Below are 18,878 nucleotides of genomic sequence, written 5' to 3'. Positions count from 1 at the left end.
CCAACTATCCAACACTTTTATTTCTAATTTCATTGTTCATTTGTGATACAAAAGTCAAACTTCCACAAATAGTTATTCAGAACAAAAAACTAAATGATTTATACATAAACAATTACATAGAGCATTTATAATGTGCAGTACAAAATATACACTGTTTGGATGAGATACAAATTGCATATCATGCCAAGATTTAAACAAGTGTTAATTATATAGACTAGTGCTGATGGTTATGTTTCATAGAGGCAGTTGTAGGTACTGCCTTAAAGCACAGAAAAGGTACAGTTCTGAAAAGCTGTACTTGTCTCATCCTCAGTCCCCAACTCCCCGTTTCAGGTTTGGGGGAAAGACTCGGTCCTTCTCCATATTCACAGAACAGTTCTGAATTCATCAAAAATGAAGCTAGGCACATGTGCTTCAACAACCTGAAGTGAACAGGAAGGGACAGTTAGGTGTTTCCTCCATTATTCATTTGTGTGCTCTGTTCATCCCTTAAACAACCACACCTCATCTATGAGCCAAGCACACACGCTATTGGCCTGAAGCACCCCGGCTTTAGGACGCGCTCCTGGATGTGTTCTTGCTTGGTGCACAGAGCAAGGAAGGAACACCATGTCAGGCAGGTAGGGCAAGCCCTGGGCTGTGAGGAATGGCCGGGACCACAGGTATTGTGTAAGACTGGAGGAACGCTGACACCCTCTCTGCTGTTTTTCCTCACAGCACCAGGCTGAAGCAGAAGCTGGCACAGGTACCGGATACATCAGCTGCAAGGCTGACACAGGGACTTTCTACTACATTGCACTGTGGGCTCGGAAGATGAGAGAAACTGGAAGAATCTCTCTCTCTTTTAGTTGTGAGTATTAGCTGGGAAATGGCTTATTCAAGAATCACTGAGGTATAGCCTATAGCAAATAGGATAATGACCTATTTTTAATACCACATATAAATAATGTATCATCTTCAAATGCAGTTAAGTTGCATTTAACCTTAAAATAAAGTCTCTCTACAAGCCCAGACTTTCAGAACTTCCCTTGCACGTGAAACAAAGAACCTGCCTGGGAAGCCATGCTTTGGCAGGAAGGGAAGGGAAGGAAATCAAGGACTGGAGATGGTGTTTCACCAAAAGTTAGACTTGCTAATTAGCTTTTTGCCCTGCATTTAGAATACTGCTAAGTTTATTATTACTTAATTCTGCAACATCTCAGAACTTCTATTTTATTTCTTCCCTTCCCGAAAGCCCCCCAGCAATGTACACGCTCTCTGAAGATTAAATGGAACAGACTCTTCTCAAATCCGCACAAAGTTGAAATCCTTTCTATATTTTGTATCCCCTCTGTATTTTCTATAAAATAATTTTTCTGTAAGGATACTATGACTAGTATAGGAATAGTTACACAAAGTACACAAGTAACACAATTTGTAACACAGGGTAAAATAATTCATTATGACCCATTCCTATCAGGTGACATTTTTCATCTGTATTTCCTTTTGGCAATCTTGTACAGAACATCTGAAAAGGGTCAATACCGCTTTTTGGACATGGTTAACAAGTCCAGTTTTTTGGATATTTGTTTATAGGTGATGCCGTGTTCCAGAGTAGGTATGTGTGATCAAACTGCTAGTACATAACCACAGCATAAACCAAGATTTAGCTCATCTGAACAGGACTCCTGCTCAATGCTCCATATGGGAGACATGGAATTCTTCCTTACCTTTCTTGGTAACTTTGTGTAGCGAATGTAATCTTCCAGGAACATCAGGGCACCCACTACATCAGCAGGCATTTCTGGTATCTTCTGGCTAAAATTAAACCACCAAGAAGATCATACTCTTACTAGCTGATCGGTTATTTGGATAAAATTACATGAAAATGCCAGTCTTCAAATAACACCGTTTCCACTAGGTACCATGGGATTCCATTACAAAACGAAATAGTATTTTAATCTTATATTTAGCCAAATACATATACTCTGCTAGAAAAACATGCTGGAAAAGCAGTGATAATACTACTGAAGTCCTCTTCACAGAGGTGATACTTAGGGAAAAAGTAAAACACAGATACCTTGTGCACTGTTCCATCGTTGAACGAATAAACTGACCGATCAGAGCCAGAAATTGTTCTGTGTATCTTGAGTGAAACTGTTTCAACAGGGTAAGAAGTCCCAGAACTAAAGGAAGCCAGTCAATTTGATCAGCTGGCCGCTTGCACACCACTCCTGCACAGAAAAAAACCCCCAAAGCAACACGTTTATAAAACAGAACATATTCTTTACAGCAGAGGCAAACTGACATAATAAACTCTCATGAGGTTTTTTGCTGTGCCTCCCCTTCTGCTTGCCCACACATGAAAATTAAAACCTAATGTAACAACTGCATTTCTTCCATAGCAAATGGCTTAAAGATATTAACTAAGACATAGAATGGAATAAGAAAGTCAGGAGTTTGGATTCTGCTTCCTGCTCCATTGTATTTGGCTTCAATATTATAACAAACCTGCTGGGACACAAAGGACTAAAGTCAGAAACTGAGTATTTTCTATTCAGATAATTTTACTATCTGCTCTACAGATAATTTCACATAGGTTTTCATTAGATTTAGACAAACAACGGTTTATACAATACCTAAATTTCTGTTGTACTGAAGTTTCGGAAACTGGGAAATGAGAAATAGGAAGTTGACAGTGGGAAAATACGGCAGACGTTTTGTTGTTATGTAGATCTGAGGGAGAGGGAAAAAAAAAAAGAGGAACACAGTTCTTCCACATATTAATTTTTTTCTCTGTTAATAATCAATAAAATAGAAAAAGCAAACTGTACCGAGCACTGGAATGTAAGCCTGACCTTATTTAATGGATTGTGAATGCCAGCTGCTTCCAGATAAGCTGTGATTTCATACAAAAGAGTGTTGTCTTCTTTAGGATAAGGTAGCGATGGGTTCTGATAATGCGCTTCGATGTCAGCCAGTATTGCTCTAACAGGAAAATAAATTAATTATATGAAATACTTATTTAAATTATCCCCAAATAAACCTTACATGATGCCACATGTCGTATTAATTTAAAAACTTCAAAGACACAAAACCTATAAATGGTTACAAGCAAGAGTAAACCACATTTTTGGAATATCTTTTTATAAACATCATATTTGTTTCAAAATCAGCACCACACATTTTCACTGTTCTTACTTCTCATCCAAATATGACCTCAAATCCAGGTATAACCAAATGCAATTAGAAGCTGCATTGTCCACCAGCATGTTCATACAAATTACTTGCCAAGTTACTTATTTTTAATGTTTTTGTTGGGTTCAAATTCAAATACTCATCAACAAAAACCTGAATACAATCAGACTCCGTATTTTGCCATAATTTGGATTTTAAGGATTGATGAGTTAAATAATAATTACATCACAGTGATACATGCAGCTCTTCAGCACATTTTGTTTCTTACTTATTGAGATTTTCCAAAGCAGCAGCCAAATGCTTGGAGTCAAACCTGCAGGAATAATTTAATTCATTGGTAATCTGTCGTCTTAAGATCTGCATCTGACCAACCTGTTGAAACAAAGAAACAAAAAAAGGGTGGGGTGTTATACTGAACTCAAGGAAGGAAGAGTAAAGTCAAACTATGGAAAAACTTAATGAGTAACAATTTACAGTTAAAGAGATTACACAAAGTCCTCATTACACCTAACAGCCCTTCTAGGGCTTCCCAAATCAGGGACATACATAGTGGTTGGAGCTACCTCCTCACTTTGGTAACAGAGCACTGATTCAGACTGCCTGCAGTCAGAACTGACAGACCCCAACTGTGCAGTGCAGTCAAAGGAGAGGAGTATCCACAGCGCTCAAAATTTACACATAGCTCATGGTAGCAAATACAGGCAGTGTGAAAAGGGCACTAAAAAGGTAACAGGTGTAAAAACCCAGTTACTTGGGGTTTTTTTCATTGGTCAGTGAAAATGCTTGTACTCTTTTTCCCACCTCTCCCTAGACCTTAGGGCCAGCAAAGGCAGGGATAAAAACCAACAGAGAGGCTTGTTGCAGTCAACCTTCCCCTTCCTTCCCTGACCTTTCCTCTTCTTTTCAGTAACATAAACAAACATTCACAGCACTCTGAAAAACATGGGTCACAAAATATCATTACAAAGACAAGATAAAGAGACACGTTAATGGGATAGCTTGTTTAAATTTTTGGCACGGTAGACTGCCTTCTGCGTGAACAAGGCCAGTTCAGGAAATGCTGCTGCTCCAAACTTTAGCCTTAGGTATGTTATGTTCACCAGGCACTGTGGGGAGTCTCAGAGCTCCGGATACTAAGCACTAACTCGGTCTTCCCAGATCAGATCTCTAGTGCCAGACTCCATTTTTGGCAAACTATTACATAGGACTCTCAGCACTAAGCACTGTGGAATGTGAGCTGTCCATACAAACAAAGCTCAGGAGCTCTCGCAAGTCCAGGCCTGCTTCATTTGTGATGTTACAGAATTCCAGGGCAACATAATACAACATTGTAGAATAAGCAGATTAAAGTATATAACCAAAGAGCCTAGAGTGAATTCTGTGTATCACTGTCACGTAAACCTACCTTCATTATGGAGTCCAAATATGCTGTCCAGATCTTCTGAGTTTTTGCAATTGCTGCAGAATAAACCTTGTTTGAATTTGCTGAGAAAAGAAGAAGGGTGAGGCATTAAAAAAAGAACACAGAAGAAGAGAAATAAATGCAAGCGTACAAAGACAATGGCTTTCTTCCATCTTAACCAGTAAGCCCTTACCTATTATTCCTTTGAGAGGACTGACAGCATTCATAAGTGCTTTTAAGGTATCCTGTACTGTCCTGTCACGCAATATATTCTTCTGAAACATACTGAGGAAATTCTAAATAAAAGAAAGAAGTAAGTAAAATCCTCGCACATGCACAAGAGCCACATTTTTTAACAGCAGGGATTTTTTAACACAGATGAAGACTTGAGGAATTCTGTAGTTAGACTTTGTGCTTTTCTGAGTTATGCTAATCAGTGTTAGGACAATTAGCAGATCCCCCTCATCAATATGTAATACCCACTGTAGACAACGATTAATTAAATTTTTGAGGAAGAACTGTTTTCATCAATACTTATTTTCCTTAAAATTTTTAACCAGGCTAGGACTGGATTCTTCTCAGAAAACAACAAAACTTGGTTTCACATAGAGGTATTAGGGAAAAAGTAATTACACAGAATTTACACCTTATTTATATCATGGTAGACCTAAACAATCTAATTCTTTGTTGATATCTAGACAGAAAAATAGAAGTTGACCTGAGATCAACTTTTAAGTATACACAAAGTGTACACCTTCAAAAGGCATTCCTTGCAAACCGCGGTTTAATGTAACACATAACCTGCCGTTACACAGCACCATTTATTCAAGAGTACCAACTTCCATAATTATATCTGTAACTGAAATTCTTACCTTTGGGTTTCAATACACATTTTTCAAATGCTTTTGACTTCAATTTACCATTTCAAAAATTAACAGATTTTTTTATGTCACTAGGAGTTATTAAACAACAAAAGCATCGTGACCTTGAGAAACCGAAATTCAAAAATTACCTGCAGTTCCTTTACAATCATGAAACACAGCAGCCTGTCTAAACCATTGAGACCAAAGGTACCTAAAGTATCTTGGATCTCTGAGAAGAGACGACTATTGGTTACTTCCTGATGAGTTTTGATATCATACCAGGTGTTCATTTGGTCAATGTAGCACGTGATTCTGAGGAAAAATTAAACAAACAACTACTTCAGAATAAGCTGCAGACAGTTCCTGTGATAATCTGAGTAATGAGTTATCTTGTTCAGGCAGAGGTTAGAAAGACTCTCTAAGTATCTCAGGTGATGTTTAGTTACTCCTCTCTCCGCAAGGGTTCTGTCACCCTTCCCTGGCGTCTCTCTCCTCTATTTGTGTAAGACACCGTTTTCCTTCTTAGACTAAAATCACAACTTCTCTAGACTAATAGTTAAAATGTACAGGATGGATTGGGTAAATTTGGTTTTAGATAAAGATGGTGATATGACAGCTAAGGAAAAACTATTTGTTGTACTTTTTGTTTTGGTGGAATTGGAGCAATCCAATGCATGGTGCTGTAATACAAGCTTGTGACACACCGTACTTACTTTGGGTCTGTGATCCTCAGGATTTCTCTACAAAGCCGACCAATAAATGTTACAGATTCATCCACAGGTGTGAATTTTGGTATAGGAATATGAGTAGACTGGTATACGCTTTGCCAGTCTTGAATCTGAAAAATAAGTTTTAGAGTAATTTGCAGTGTTACCATTGCATGTTTTTAATTCACTTAGAAATTTTATTCCTTTTGTTTAATTTAAAAGTAGTACACTGTAAAACAATATTGTAAATTACACACAGAACACTATGAAACAGAATAAAGCAAAGAGAAGAATGAGCCTTATGACAAAGAACAAGCAGAAGATAAGTGTGGAGGTTGAGAGAACTACCTACAATCCTGGTGAGAATTCCATCTGCTCCTTTCTGCAGTAAGACTAGGCACCATTTTGTTAGCTAAATTTAAGATCTATTCACTCCACCACTTGTGAAATATCACAAAAAGAGCTGGTAATTACTGCAATCTTTCTAAGCCTGAGTTCTCATGGCTAACAATAGATAAAGAGAGACTACTGTGATTCAGTAGTTACTTTCTGTTTTCTTTGAGAAAGAGAGGAAGGATATTGTTCACTGGCAAGAGATATTAAAATATTCTGTTTGGGGCACTTTGCTCTTCTTATGTACAACTAATGCAGTGGGGATGCTGAAATAATTCAGAAAAAGCTGAGGGCAAAGTTTTCACACAGTAGTTAGCACATTTAGTTGAAGTCACAACAGTATGGACTGTGCACAATGGGGTACATATGCTCCATCAGTCACAAACTTTAACATCCAAATATAAAGACATTTATCAACTTTTTACTCATTCTTGTTTTTTACTAGCACCTTTGTTCTTAAGAAGTTATTGCACTCCTGTTCCACATTGTAGTTAATAATACGAGACACTTCCTCTTGCCAAATTTTTAAACCATATATGTTGACATAATCCTGGATATATTCAAATGATCGATGGAATCCATCCATTGTAGCTGCCATTTCTTTCAGTTTGGGCATCAGTTCACTTGGCTGCAGACACACACACACACACAAAAAACAAACAAAAAACCCAAAACCAAAACCGTGAACAGGCAGAATACAAAGAAAATGTAAAAGGCTTCTAAATGCTTCTTTACACAGCAACCTCTAGAGGATTTCACTATACTCCAGACAGAACTGAAAAGGGCTGAGAAATTTATCAAAGATTGTTTGGTATCTGAAGTAATTCTTCTTACTAAATATTTTTTCCTCCTGCTTTTAATGTTTATTTTAGGCTTCAGTGGTACTATTGATTGATCTGGGAGACTCAAGAATCTGGACAGGATCAAAATAAGGATTCACACTCCTTATTCTGTCATTGCCTTTCTATGTTTACCTGGCTTATACATATCATGTGTTGTCATCAGTCATCACAGCCAAAGACAGAACTGTGAACTCAGAATTGACAGGACACTTGGCAAAAGATAAAAATATGTTTTTGAATTCTATGTACTCTTACCAGTTTATAAACTCATTTTAACATCAAATAAGGCATTCCAAAAAAACCTTTAGGAAGTTCAGAGAGTGTACTACTTTACAAAAAGGAAATCTGCACAGAAAAGTACGAATTATTTTCTAGAAGGTAGTACAGTAAAAGAGGTCCCAGCAAACCCAAGATACATAAAAAAATAAAATCAAATCAAGCTGTTACATACCTTGGCTCTAGGATTAAAGATGAGTCCCCTGTGAAGAGCTAGGGCTACCCGTTTCACCAGCTCCTTCCTTATTCCATCCTCTAGTAACTGTTTTGGGTCCACCTAAGTAGAAGAAACATTTTTCTCTTAAAGTCAGAAAGGTATAAAAAAATATAAAGGATTTTGTTTGTACCAAGACAGATATTAAATACTTATGATGAATTGGAGAGCACTGCTAACAGATGCACTTGCCCACCAGTGCTTGTTCAAAGAATAAATATTGAAATACTTCTGCTAGATAATAAATGATTCCTTTAAGTTGAATGGCAAAGGTTTGTAGTTCCCATATTGAACATTTGTTAATGATCCATTGAGAATGTCATACAATTCTGAGAAGCCAGTATGCATCAAGAAGTATATATTTCTTCAAGAATACTTGCTCCTGGTCCTGAAAGAGGTATCTTAATGTAGGAAGAACACTCTTTGCCAATGGAAGAAACGGCTCTTCAGAAAAGCTTGCAGTCATTTTCCAGTAAGGGGGGGGGGAAGAGCATCAATTAAGGTTGATGAATCCATTTACAATGAGGACTGCAGGTTCTTAACAACCTTAAATAATACAGTTCTTATCTGAATGCCAAATTAGGCATTGCCGTTTGAAAATCTGTATGCAAACTTATTTTTTCTTGTCTTTTTATCTTTTCTCGACGTTGTGCTTAATGTGCTGAAATATCTGTGCTAAAGTGCTAATTGCTACTGAATTACTTTTTCCTACTGGAATAATGGAACATTACCTTGATGATACCAACTAAAGTAGTTTTCATCATGAGGATACCTTCAGTGAAGATTGAAATCGCATGGGTTAGCTTGGCAACCTTTAAAAGAAAGAGAAAATACAATTTATTGAAGTGGTTCAATAAACTACTCTAAAATTACTCTAAAAAGATAGAAATCTTTCCCAGTGGTAGCTTCCTATTTTAGATTAAAGTAATATCCACTAATATACTTTCAATTTTACATCTTGTTGTAGACTTACTTATAGTACAATAATAATCTTTCTTTTAATTAGATCAATATAGGTATGTTACCAGTAGGAAAGAACAGATAACTCTCAGAGATCATGGGAGGAAAGACCTAGCTGGCTATATCATGTATGTATAAAACATCATGGACAAAACTCTATGTTGGTCCCTTTGAGCAGGCTAGGGACACAGCCTGAAGCAGTTATTCCATAATAAAGCCTGCTTCCAGCAGTATTTCCACTGATTTGATACAGTAGCACATTCACTTAATTTTAAATTATTAGGTGAGCATCCTTAAGCTCAGAGTTCAGACAAGCCAGTCTTTTGCCTTTAAGACATTTACAACATAGAATAGAGACAACATGGTTCAGACTTAGAATTCTACAGAAATCAAAAGTGAAAAGCTTTTGTGCGAGATGCTCAGTTTCCCCTCTACCTCCTTGAAATAAAAGAAATATTACTGAATACTGCCTCCTCCTCCATCCTTGCCTCCCTCCTCCCCCTGCAACCCAACAAAAAACTGTCTTTACAAAGTTTAGTGGGAGAGCCTAAACCTAGTGTTTAGGTCTGAACGTCAGCTTAACCCAAGACCACAGCCTGTTTATATAAAACTCCTAACTAGTGAGCACTTTGGCAAAAACTGCTGGAAAAAGCTGGCATCTTAACTGATAATTGGAGAGACAAAAGATACGTTCTTTGAGGGAAAGAGTTACTGGTCTACTCAGGTTTTTGCTCCTCATCCTCCTCCATTAAAAATAAAACCAAATAATTTTAATGTTTGCTCACTGTTCCAGACTGATAACAGTACAGAAAAAAAAAAGCCTACAAAAAGCCAATGAGCAATAGCAGCTTTATCTGATGAAATCAATGTGCTTCCATCCTGCCTTCACATTTGAGGGCAGCAAAAAGCTTAACACTGCTGGCTTATTCAGTCTTCAATCTTCTTCTCCTGGAACAAGTATTCCAAATGTGGAAAGCTTAATTTCAGACTTGGGTTTTAGGTCTTTCCCCTCCCCCACCTAGATAAATCCAAAAATCTTTACCCTCATTTATAAATATATTTAATTTTCCTCCTCTTTTCTACAAGATCAAAAGTTTAAACTTTTACAAACAGAAGAGCAAAAGTTACTCATCTACCCTCAGGAAACCTAAGGTATACTCATGATAACACTAGTCAATTTTGGTTCTTACTCAGTCAACAAACCCAACTTCACTGTTACAAGTGTAACTCTATGGAGCTGTACCTATTTAAACTTTGGTTGAAGTTGGCCACCTATAAGATAAGCTTTTTCAGAATTCCCTATTTTAACTGCACCTCGTATCGTGGTCCAAGCTGAGCATAATCTCGTAGCTTGTCCTTATCAAGGCGAGTAGGCACTTCAATAATATCATGAGTCTGAAGCTTTATAATTTTGAGAAGAGATGTAAACATGCTTTCTGGAATTATCTGTAGAACCTTTGTAAACGAGAGAAGAAACAAACATAGTCAGTATATTCTCATTAAAAATAATAAATCTTCAATTAAGGAAAAGTAATTAGAGAACAAGACAATTACATCTCTTCAAATGCCTACCTTTCTAACATAGGAAACTAATTCGCCAGAATAATACTGTGATACACTGAGAAGATCGGGACTGTTTGCTTGATTGATGCGGAGAAGTGGCAAGTCAAGAGCAGAAGCAAGCTAGAAATAAAGTCAACATTTTAACTTCACATGTCTGTTTTTCTAATATAAATTGCATGCCTGAACTCTCTTAACCTACAACTCAAAGCACTAGATTCTTTCTAAAGAGCAGTGTTACAACATCAGGTTTGCCAACAGAAAAGAAAAAAAAAAAGTTAAAAGTCAAGGAAGTCCAACAGTCTATAACGCTACACTCCCCTTATTCATTGTTTTTAAATCTTACCAGTTGCATCAGAGATTTTTTCATTGTAATTTTACACTCCTTCCCGTGCTATTTGCCATTCTTACTTCTACAGAGAATATTTTCATCTGATGCCAGATCTTCATCATGACAGACAAAGGGCATAGCCAACCTAACCTTTGTAATTCCTTCAGCTTCCTCTAATACATATGCAGAGGATCCCATCTATGCACCAATGTCTCCAGCAAATACCTGTAATGAGTAGAGGCTGGATGATGAGACTTACTTGCCTAACAGCAGCAATATAACTGGCTGCATAAAGAGACATGCATAACTTGGTTTTATTTTCTTTAAAACTAACCTTGAGTTAATTTAATACAGTCTGAAAAATCTGGATATAGAAAATGTTGGTAAAAGGAAGTTTTGACTCTTTTGTGACTTGACAGCCCTAAGGCCTATTTAACAAATGCTTTGGTTGACGTGCAGCGTTCAAGTACATTCACTGTTGCTCATACTTACCTTTAGGAAAGTGGCTCTGAGTTTAGTTACCATAGATGGACTGACTCGTATGCTTTCCTGCATAATAGATGTAAAGCTGGGGTAGGAAACAAACAAAACAAATCAGCTTCTTCCCCTTAAACTCTTATTTTCAGCTCTTAAATCATATGTCACCAGCATCAGTGTAATCTAGAAGTGGCACAGGAGATCACTAAAGAACTTCACTAAAGGAGGATTTTAGTCTGAAGAGATAATGGCTAGGAAAAAGCTGTAACATTAAGGGGTAGGTGGGGCAAAAGAAGAGGGCATCAGGGAGTGTTAAGAGCCAAGGTAATTAAGTAGCAGCTCAGCAAAATCACACCATGGAAAAGGAGTTCTCTAATATTTGTCTTTCCTTGTTTGTTTTTGGTTGAAACAGGAACTCCAGTATTTTGGAGAACACTTAATTAGGCTAAAGGCTGGAGATAGAAGCTTAACAAAATTGTTACAGTTAGAACAGGATAAAGAGTAAAAAGTTACAGTATCACTTAACCTGCAGCTAACAAGATGACAAGGATGGCTGTTAATTCTTATTCAAGTTGATGAGAGTTAAATATACTCAACAACTGATAGAACATGGGTTCAAGATTGTTTTTAAATTTGAAAGTTTATAGTATTAATAATACTTATGCATATTATTTCCCACAAGTTTCACGAATCATGACTGATTTAGAAGAAAAAGCTCCTGCTAAGATACCTGTCAATTAACTGCCAAGCATAAGAAAGATCACCAACTATCTGCATGGTGATCAAGACCTCTTCTTTAATGTTGATAGTTCGGATCATCTGATGGAGAAATTTGCGGGTGTCAGCCAGAAACTGGCAAACTTGAAGGTTAGTTTCCAACTGGTGAAACTCTTGGACCTATATTTAAAAAACAAAACAAACCAACACCATAAAACCACCCCTTTTGTTTCTGTTCATCTTTAAGGACAGCAATACAAATAGAATCACTAAACTGACATATTTATTCAGGATGTTATTACAGCAAGACTCTTAACAAATCCTGGCCTACTTCAGAGTGCGTTAAATAATAAATTTCACAAAGTTACTCGAGGAGGTGTACTGTGAAACACCATACTGAGTATTCTTTTATACCCTGGAAGTAGAAGAAATGTACACATAACAAATACGGATATTTTTATTTTGCCTTTCAAGTTACCCTCTCTAGCTTCAAATGAATTTATTTTCAGAATTTCTAATAAAATGAGCAATGTTACCAAATAACATTTAATACTGAATTAATTTCTTTGAAAAACTCTACTAATCCTCAGCTGCAGGTGGCATGATTTTTCATGCTATATCCCTTATTTTACAATCACAAGGTCTATAAACAAGTCCTGCTGACTGTATATAGAAAACTGCAAAGATCTACAGACTTAAACAATTGTTAAAATGCAGATCTTTTTTGTAACTCATCTATCGGAAGTCAGTGCATGTGTATCAAACGCTATTTTTCAAGAGGACGAGGTCATTTATCTCAAAATTTCTTTGCCATACCTCCTCCAGTGCCTGTATTAGCTGCACAGTTTTTCTGCCTGCTGCAGTGGAATCATCGTAGTTTAGAGACATTATTTGCTTGGAGATTTCTCTGAACCAAGCTTGAAGATTTTCTATGCAAGAACAAGAAAAATTTAATCAAATCTTTGCATGTATGATAAGCAAAAAAACCCACAGGGAACTTGCTAGTCAAAACAAACAAACAAAGCTATACATGTAGGAAATTATTTTAAAAGTTTTAATCTTACTCTTACATTTCTACTCGTTCAACATGCAAACTCGTGAAGTGGCAAATGCTCAGGTAAGTTTCACATACAACATTAAAAAAACCAACTACCAACACAAATGAGCATTATAAAATCTGTAAAAAGATGATAAAGCCCTTTAAATCATAAATTTGTGTTTTATGAACTGTTTTACAATGTTAATTGCCTTGGCAGTTGCAATTTCTATGTTTTAGCTACGTTTGCTGACATCAAAAAGGTAAAGGGAAATATTTCAGTAGGTGATTCTGCCTTTAAGTGGAATCAAGTGCGAAAATTGCCTGTATTCTAAGTTTTGTTGTTTTGGATTGATCACAAATGTTGCCCTTACATTGACACTTTACGCAATGCTCCTGACCAAATGAGAGAGTGATTTACAATTCTTATTCTTACACCAGTTCAAGGGGGGGGAAAAAAAAAGTATTCAAAAAAAAAGAGCAAGAAATTTGGAGAGAAATACAGATTCAACGCCTTTAAGTCCTTGGAGAATACCACTCAGTGCAGATGAGAAGTAAAAAAAGGTTTCAAAAAATGCTGGTACAACAGAAAACCAGGTTACAGCTAAGAAAAGAATGAGAGGAGAGGTTAAACCATCCCCATATTTAATGGGCATGATCTTTGCACTCCTTTGTACACAGAGTACAGTAACGTGAACTTTTTATACATAGAAAAGTGAACTGGCATTTCATAGTCTTATCTGGCATATCTGAATAAAGTGATAAAAAATATTTTAAAAAATATGGCCATCTAAATATTAGGTACCTAAATATGACTAACATATGGAATATATGCAGAAAACCTAAACAAGACAGCATGTAAGAGACCTCTGTGGCAGCTGAGGGAGATTAAAACTTTTCTTATAATAAGTATTAGCCTCATGTATTTTCTTTTGGTATCAGCTTAGAAATAAAAAAATAAAATTACTTGTTTTCCCACAGTTTTTAATAATTACCATTTTTCTCCACTCTAGTAAGAGGTTTAACTCCTGAGAAGACATCAGCAAGCTCAGTCATCCTTTCAGATCCCTCTTTTTTATAGTTCTCCCATTTTGCTTGTTTTTCTGACAGCATCTGCTTGAACATCTATTGAAAAATGAAGCATTTGGTTTACAAAACTGGTAAGAAGGCATACTACAACAGATGAAATAAAATACTGAAAACAGATGGAACTGACTTACAGTGATTACTACATAACCTCAAGATCTTGCCAGAATATTAAATACAAAATTGAAAACACTAAGAAGTACAGCCAGTGTGATGGTGTCCTGGTTTCAGCTGAGATAGAGTTAATTTTCTTTATAGTGGGTGGTATGGGGCTATGTTTTGGATTTGTGCTGAAAACAGTGTTGATAATACAGAGATGTTTTAGTTGCTGCTGCACTGGTCAAGGACTTTTCAGCTTCCCATGCTCTGCCAGGTGCACAAGGAGTTGGGAGGGGACACAGCCAGGATAGTTGATCCAAACTGACCAAAGGGCTATTCCATACCTTATGACATCATGCTCAGTATATAAAGCTGGGGAAGAAGAAGGAAGGGGGGATGTTCAGAGTGATGGCGTTTGTCTTCCCAAGTAACCGTTATGTGTGATGGAGCCCTGCTTTCCTGGAGATGGCTGAACACCTGCCTGCCCACGGGAAGCAGTGAATGAATTCCTTGCTTTGCTTTGCTTGCGTGTGCGGCTTTTGCTTTCCCTATTAAACTGTCTTTATCTCAACCCATGAGTTTTCTCACTTTTACTCTTCTGATTCTCTCCCCCATCCCACCAGGGGGGAGTGAGTGAGCAGCTGGGTGGTGCTTAGTTGCCAGCTGGGGCTAAACCACGACAGATGGACATACAGTGACAGAAATTAACTGAATTTTAAAAAACAGTATGATGCAGATATTATTGATTTTTAGTCACTTATAAAAATATCCAGTAACTTTTTTTAGCTTAGAGATCCTAGAAGACTCTGGTCTAATGATGACTTATACTTCACATAGTCATCTCAGCCTGTGCAGAGAAACCCAATTCAAAAAAGCACGTACTTGAAGTTAAGCATACTCTTATATATTCCACCACATTAGTACCAGAGCATTAATGGGGAATCTTTTAGAAATGACAGAACTTCATACATAGGTGTAAGAGTTTTCTTAGCAGCTTGTCCTCAACATATATAGGCTTTCGTCTCTGTTTAAAAGAAAGCCTGAAAAAGAGAAATATGGCAGGATAAAAACTTATGCAGCTTCCTCAACAGATTTTATTATGCCTGTCATCAGGATGTTCATGCAAAATTCTGAGTAAACGTAAACACGTTGGGTAAGAATGAAAACTACCAATTATTGAGAAGACTGCAAAAGTCACCTCCAAGCAATAGTAGTTTGTAATCTTCTATAGAAAACTCACAATTAACAAATCAAAATAATTGTTCGTTATGTAAGTGGACTGTGCAGTAAATGTACCACTGCTATTCAAGTCTTCAGCTCTGTTCTGCCATTCAGGGGAAAACGCTGAAGAAAGCAGCAGTACATTACCTCTTTCAAAATGAATTCAAATTGAGCTGTATCCAGAAGAAGCTGGAAAAGGATCCTGGGATTGTACCTTGAGTCTGTGAGAATTTGATCCTTTATCTGGCGAAGACGTTTGTTATTTGGATCACAAGCTGAAAATGGAAAGACAACATTTCTCCACTGTTACAGAATTTGGCCAAGCTTTTCAATCTTTGTAAATAGACTTTTTTTTTTTAATAGCTTGAAAGCAAAAACATTTTGCTCTGATATATAAGTCCCCACTTGTTCTCCATTTACATGGATCTCACCACCCTTGCACAAACCTTCCTTAGAATAGGAAATAATTAAGGCTTCTGTGGTGCTTCAGCCTTCTTAAAACTTCTGCTGGCCTCTGCAAACTAAATGTGAATTTAGTACACCTGACTGAGAAGCCCAGAGATCAAAATTTCTGAAGGTGTTACAGAAAACACATGGAGGTGTAACAGAAGCCCTCTCACATACCAAGAAGCCCCAAAGACAGCACAAGCATTCACCCAAGAGAGTGTCTAAATAGGTAAGTTTACAGACCCAAACTCATGTCAGAGACATTATTCAACAGTTTCAGTTGAATTTCCATTCAACAGAATAAAAACCTTGGTTTTATACTATTAATTACTAAGATATTGAGAAGTTGGCTACTGCTTTCCTTTTGGTGCTAGGTAGAACTTCCAGAATGATGCTTTAAGTGGCAAGGCAGAAAAAGATAAAGTTCCCAGACTTTTTCTGCAGAGTAGTATTCAACAGGATCATGACCTCTCCTCCTACTTTTTATACCTGTGTCTAGCTCGCAAGAATTAAGGAAATGCACGTGTGCTGTTTCAGCCGAAGACTTTAGGAGACTGTTAGCAAGAGAACAGCTCAACAATCTATTGAAAACAGTAGATGAAACTCTGCTGACTTCAACAGCAGCACACACTGAACTTCCCTGGGGATGTAACATGAAGCAGCAGTATAGCAGGACTGACAGCTCTGTAATAAAAGTCTAGCATGAAGTCTTACCTGTGTCTGCAGTGTGAAGCATCAGCCAACGGATTGCTACATTGCAGTCTCGCAGGCAATTCAGCAGCTTGGGAATATTGTCCAGCACCAGCTCTTCCCTTAGACAGCCTTCTTTGAGAAACTGCTGCACCTGAGTATGCACTCGCTCAGTGACTGCAGCATATCTGCTTGCCTTAGAATATACAAAGCTTGCATCAATATAATCCTTGCCTCAAACGGAATACATCATGTACAATGTGACTGTGGCTTCCGAAGAATTTAAAGGGTACACAGATCAAACAAGTGCTATAAAAATTATCATCATTACTAGTAGTCAATATCATACACTGCAACTGCATGACAAAGGATGCAAGCTAAATTTTAAACCGAAGAGCCTACACAGGAAGCATAATGCTTCAAAAATGCAGACTTGTAAACTTCCTGTATTCACTTATGTACTCTCTAGAAATCATTCCTAAAAAATGGTACTAATATTTTATTGCCTAATGAGAAAGAACAACAACAACAATCTATTCCAAAATGGAAATACTTGTTATGAATTAAATGTCAGTTCCACTTAGCAAACTTCTTCCCTAAAGACTAAGGAAAAATGTCTGCTCATATTCCCTAAGTTTACTAGACAATATATAGTACAGTTCTCCTAATTAGACACTTCTGTGTGTTCTTTCCTGAGCACTGGGGTCAGATTCTAAGGAAGCATTTAGCTATCATCAGTCAATTGATTTGTTGATTGGGCAAACAATCAACCAACTCAATATTACTCACTGTTTTTTAGGCATGGAAAAAATGATTTCACATAAAAAGAACTAACTGCATTGCATCATACAATATTCCAGTATCACTCTTAAATCAGATGCTTTTTCCAGATTATTGTTTATTTAATTTGGGACGCCCCATTAATTCGGGAGGCTGCCACACACTGTCAGCATAAATGTGTAACTTCTAAAACTGTTATCTATGAAAGATCAAATGCTATATTCATTTTAAGACATTCCAATACTGAACAACATGGCAATGAGTGCTAGCATCTATTCAGTCAAGTCACAACCCTGAAACTTTTAGGGGAAACAAACAGTGCAAGAGGAAGTGAAACAAGCAGTGCTGTGAAGACCAGATTTTGAAACTTTGAAGTATTTTTAACTCAAAGTTACATACAAAAATATGTACTCAAAGTATTGTACTTGAATGTAATACAAAAAATTGTATTATTACAGCAAGAAAAAAAGACCCATGCATTATTGATGTCATATAATATACTTGAGATGCCCACGCAGCTTAAATCTTGCTAGAAATACTTAACCCTGGCTTATATACCTGCTCTTTGACATTTGCAAGATCCAGCGTGTAGTTGAGGGCAGTTTTAGCAGCTTTGTAGGGTTCCCATGCTTCTGCTAGATTTACAGTGATTCCCATGTAAATGCTAATAACCTAGGATTGGAAGCAAAAAACAAGAAGCTGCACTTACATTTTATTAAGAAAAATACATACTTTTCATTTAGCAATAGAAGTAGAAAGCGATATGCCATGGGTATAAATGTAAGACAATTAAACTTTTTTGGTACCTGTACTTTTTGCTCCATCAACTTTGGAAATCAAGGAGTAAGAAGACTTTGAAATAAAAGGCACACAGTTAACTAGAGGCCTAGTTCTGAAAACAAGCTGACAGTTCTTTCAGTCACTATGTATGATCCTTGGCCTCTATTTTTCCCCCCCCATGAACTTATGTCTTCTTTTTCATTTCCATGATGCTATGCAGTAGACTGACAAAAGCAACTGGTGAAATTACTATGATATGGGAAAAAAAAAATCTGAATTAATCCTAGTCTAAGAATGCCCAAAGGCTAAAATTGAAATGTAATGCATCTTCTGTGGTGAACACAAACAGAAGGAAACTATGATTCCACACTGTGATTTTTAAGGAGCAAAGATGAACTGATTTCAGACCCCTAGCCCAAGAGTGTAATTAAAAATACAGAATTGTGATTGACTTACAAGTGTTCATAAGATACTTGATTAAAAATGGAAGTCTTGGGTTACTGACAGACGAAGGATATACAGAGCTGTGGCATTATGAGCTTTGTCACACTATTGCTCCAATATTCCTCCATCCTAGAGTGATCACATCTAGGGGGACACCGTCAGCCTTTGAGCTCTTCTGACAGTGTCAAAAAGGAAGCCAGTAAAGGCAAATGGGACACTGGTCTGCTGATATGAGGATCCCTCTCGTATTGTTGAAGTGAAACTCATTATGTCCTGGGGATGACAGTTCCTCAAAAGGCTACACTTCAACTGCTAACAATGATTTGAAACCAGCCTGAGAGTCAAGTATTCTGTATGATGCAGCTAACTCATCCAT

At 37.0% G+C, this 18,878-nt stretch overlaps 1 protein-coding gene across 1 annotated transcript in view; it reads right to left on the bottom strand.

The window, feature by feature from the left end:
* The window catches only part of WASHC5 (WASH complex subunit 5), a 29,049-nt gene continuing 10,171 nt past the window's right edge, over nt 1–18,878 (bottom strand). Inside the window, exons 8-29 of the mRNA XM_072851902.1 lie at nt 17,837–17,950; nt 16,523–16,694; nt 15,509–15,636; nt 13,951–14,080; nt 12,736–12,848; nt 11,933–12,099; nt 11,218–11,293; nt 10,407–10,517; nt 10,149–10,289; nt 8,606–8,686; nt 7,836–7,937; nt 6,991–7,170; nt 6,156–6,280; nt 5,592–5,754; nt 4,773–4,875; nt 4,583–4,662; nt 3,446–3,549; nt 2,838–2,967; nt 2,619–2,715; nt 2,060–2,213; nt 1,710–1,797; nt 1–422 (exon numbers count right to left, since the gene is read on the bottom strand). Of these exons, the coding sequence (XP_072708003.1) occupies nt 366–422; nt 1,710–1,797; nt 2,060–2,213; nt 2,619–2,715; nt 2,838–2,967; nt 3,446–3,549; nt 4,583–4,662; nt 4,773–4,875; nt 5,592–5,754; nt 6,156–6,280; nt 6,991–7,170; nt 7,836–7,937; nt 8,606–8,686; nt 10,149–10,289; nt 10,407–10,517; nt 11,218–11,293; nt 11,933–12,099; nt 12,736–12,848; nt 13,951–14,080; nt 15,509–15,636; nt 16,523–16,694; nt 17,837–17,950 (2,616 nt within the window). The 3' untranslated portion in view covers nt 1–365. The remainder of the gene's footprint in view (nt 423–1,709; nt 1,798–2,059; nt 2,214–2,618; nt 2,716–2,837; nt 2,968–3,445; nt 3,550–4,582; nt 4,663–4,772; nt 4,876–5,591; nt 5,755–6,155; nt 6,281–6,990; nt 7,171–7,835; nt 7,938–8,605; nt 8,687–10,148; nt 10,290–10,406; nt 10,518–11,217; nt 11,294–11,932; nt 12,100–12,735; nt 12,849–13,950; nt 14,081–15,508; nt 15,637–16,522; nt 16,695–17,836; nt 17,951–18,878) is intronic.

This window comes from Ciconia boyciana, chromosome 2 (assembly GCF_034638445.1).
Source record: "Ciconia boyciana chromosome 2, ASM3463844v1, whole genome shotgun sequence".
In the NCBI taxonomy this organism is placed as follows: domain Eukaryota; kingdom Metazoa; phylum Chordata; class Aves; order Ciconiiformes; family Ciconiidae; genus Ciconia; species Ciconia boyciana.
This window is presented reverse-complemented; position numbering and strand designations above follow the sequence as displayed.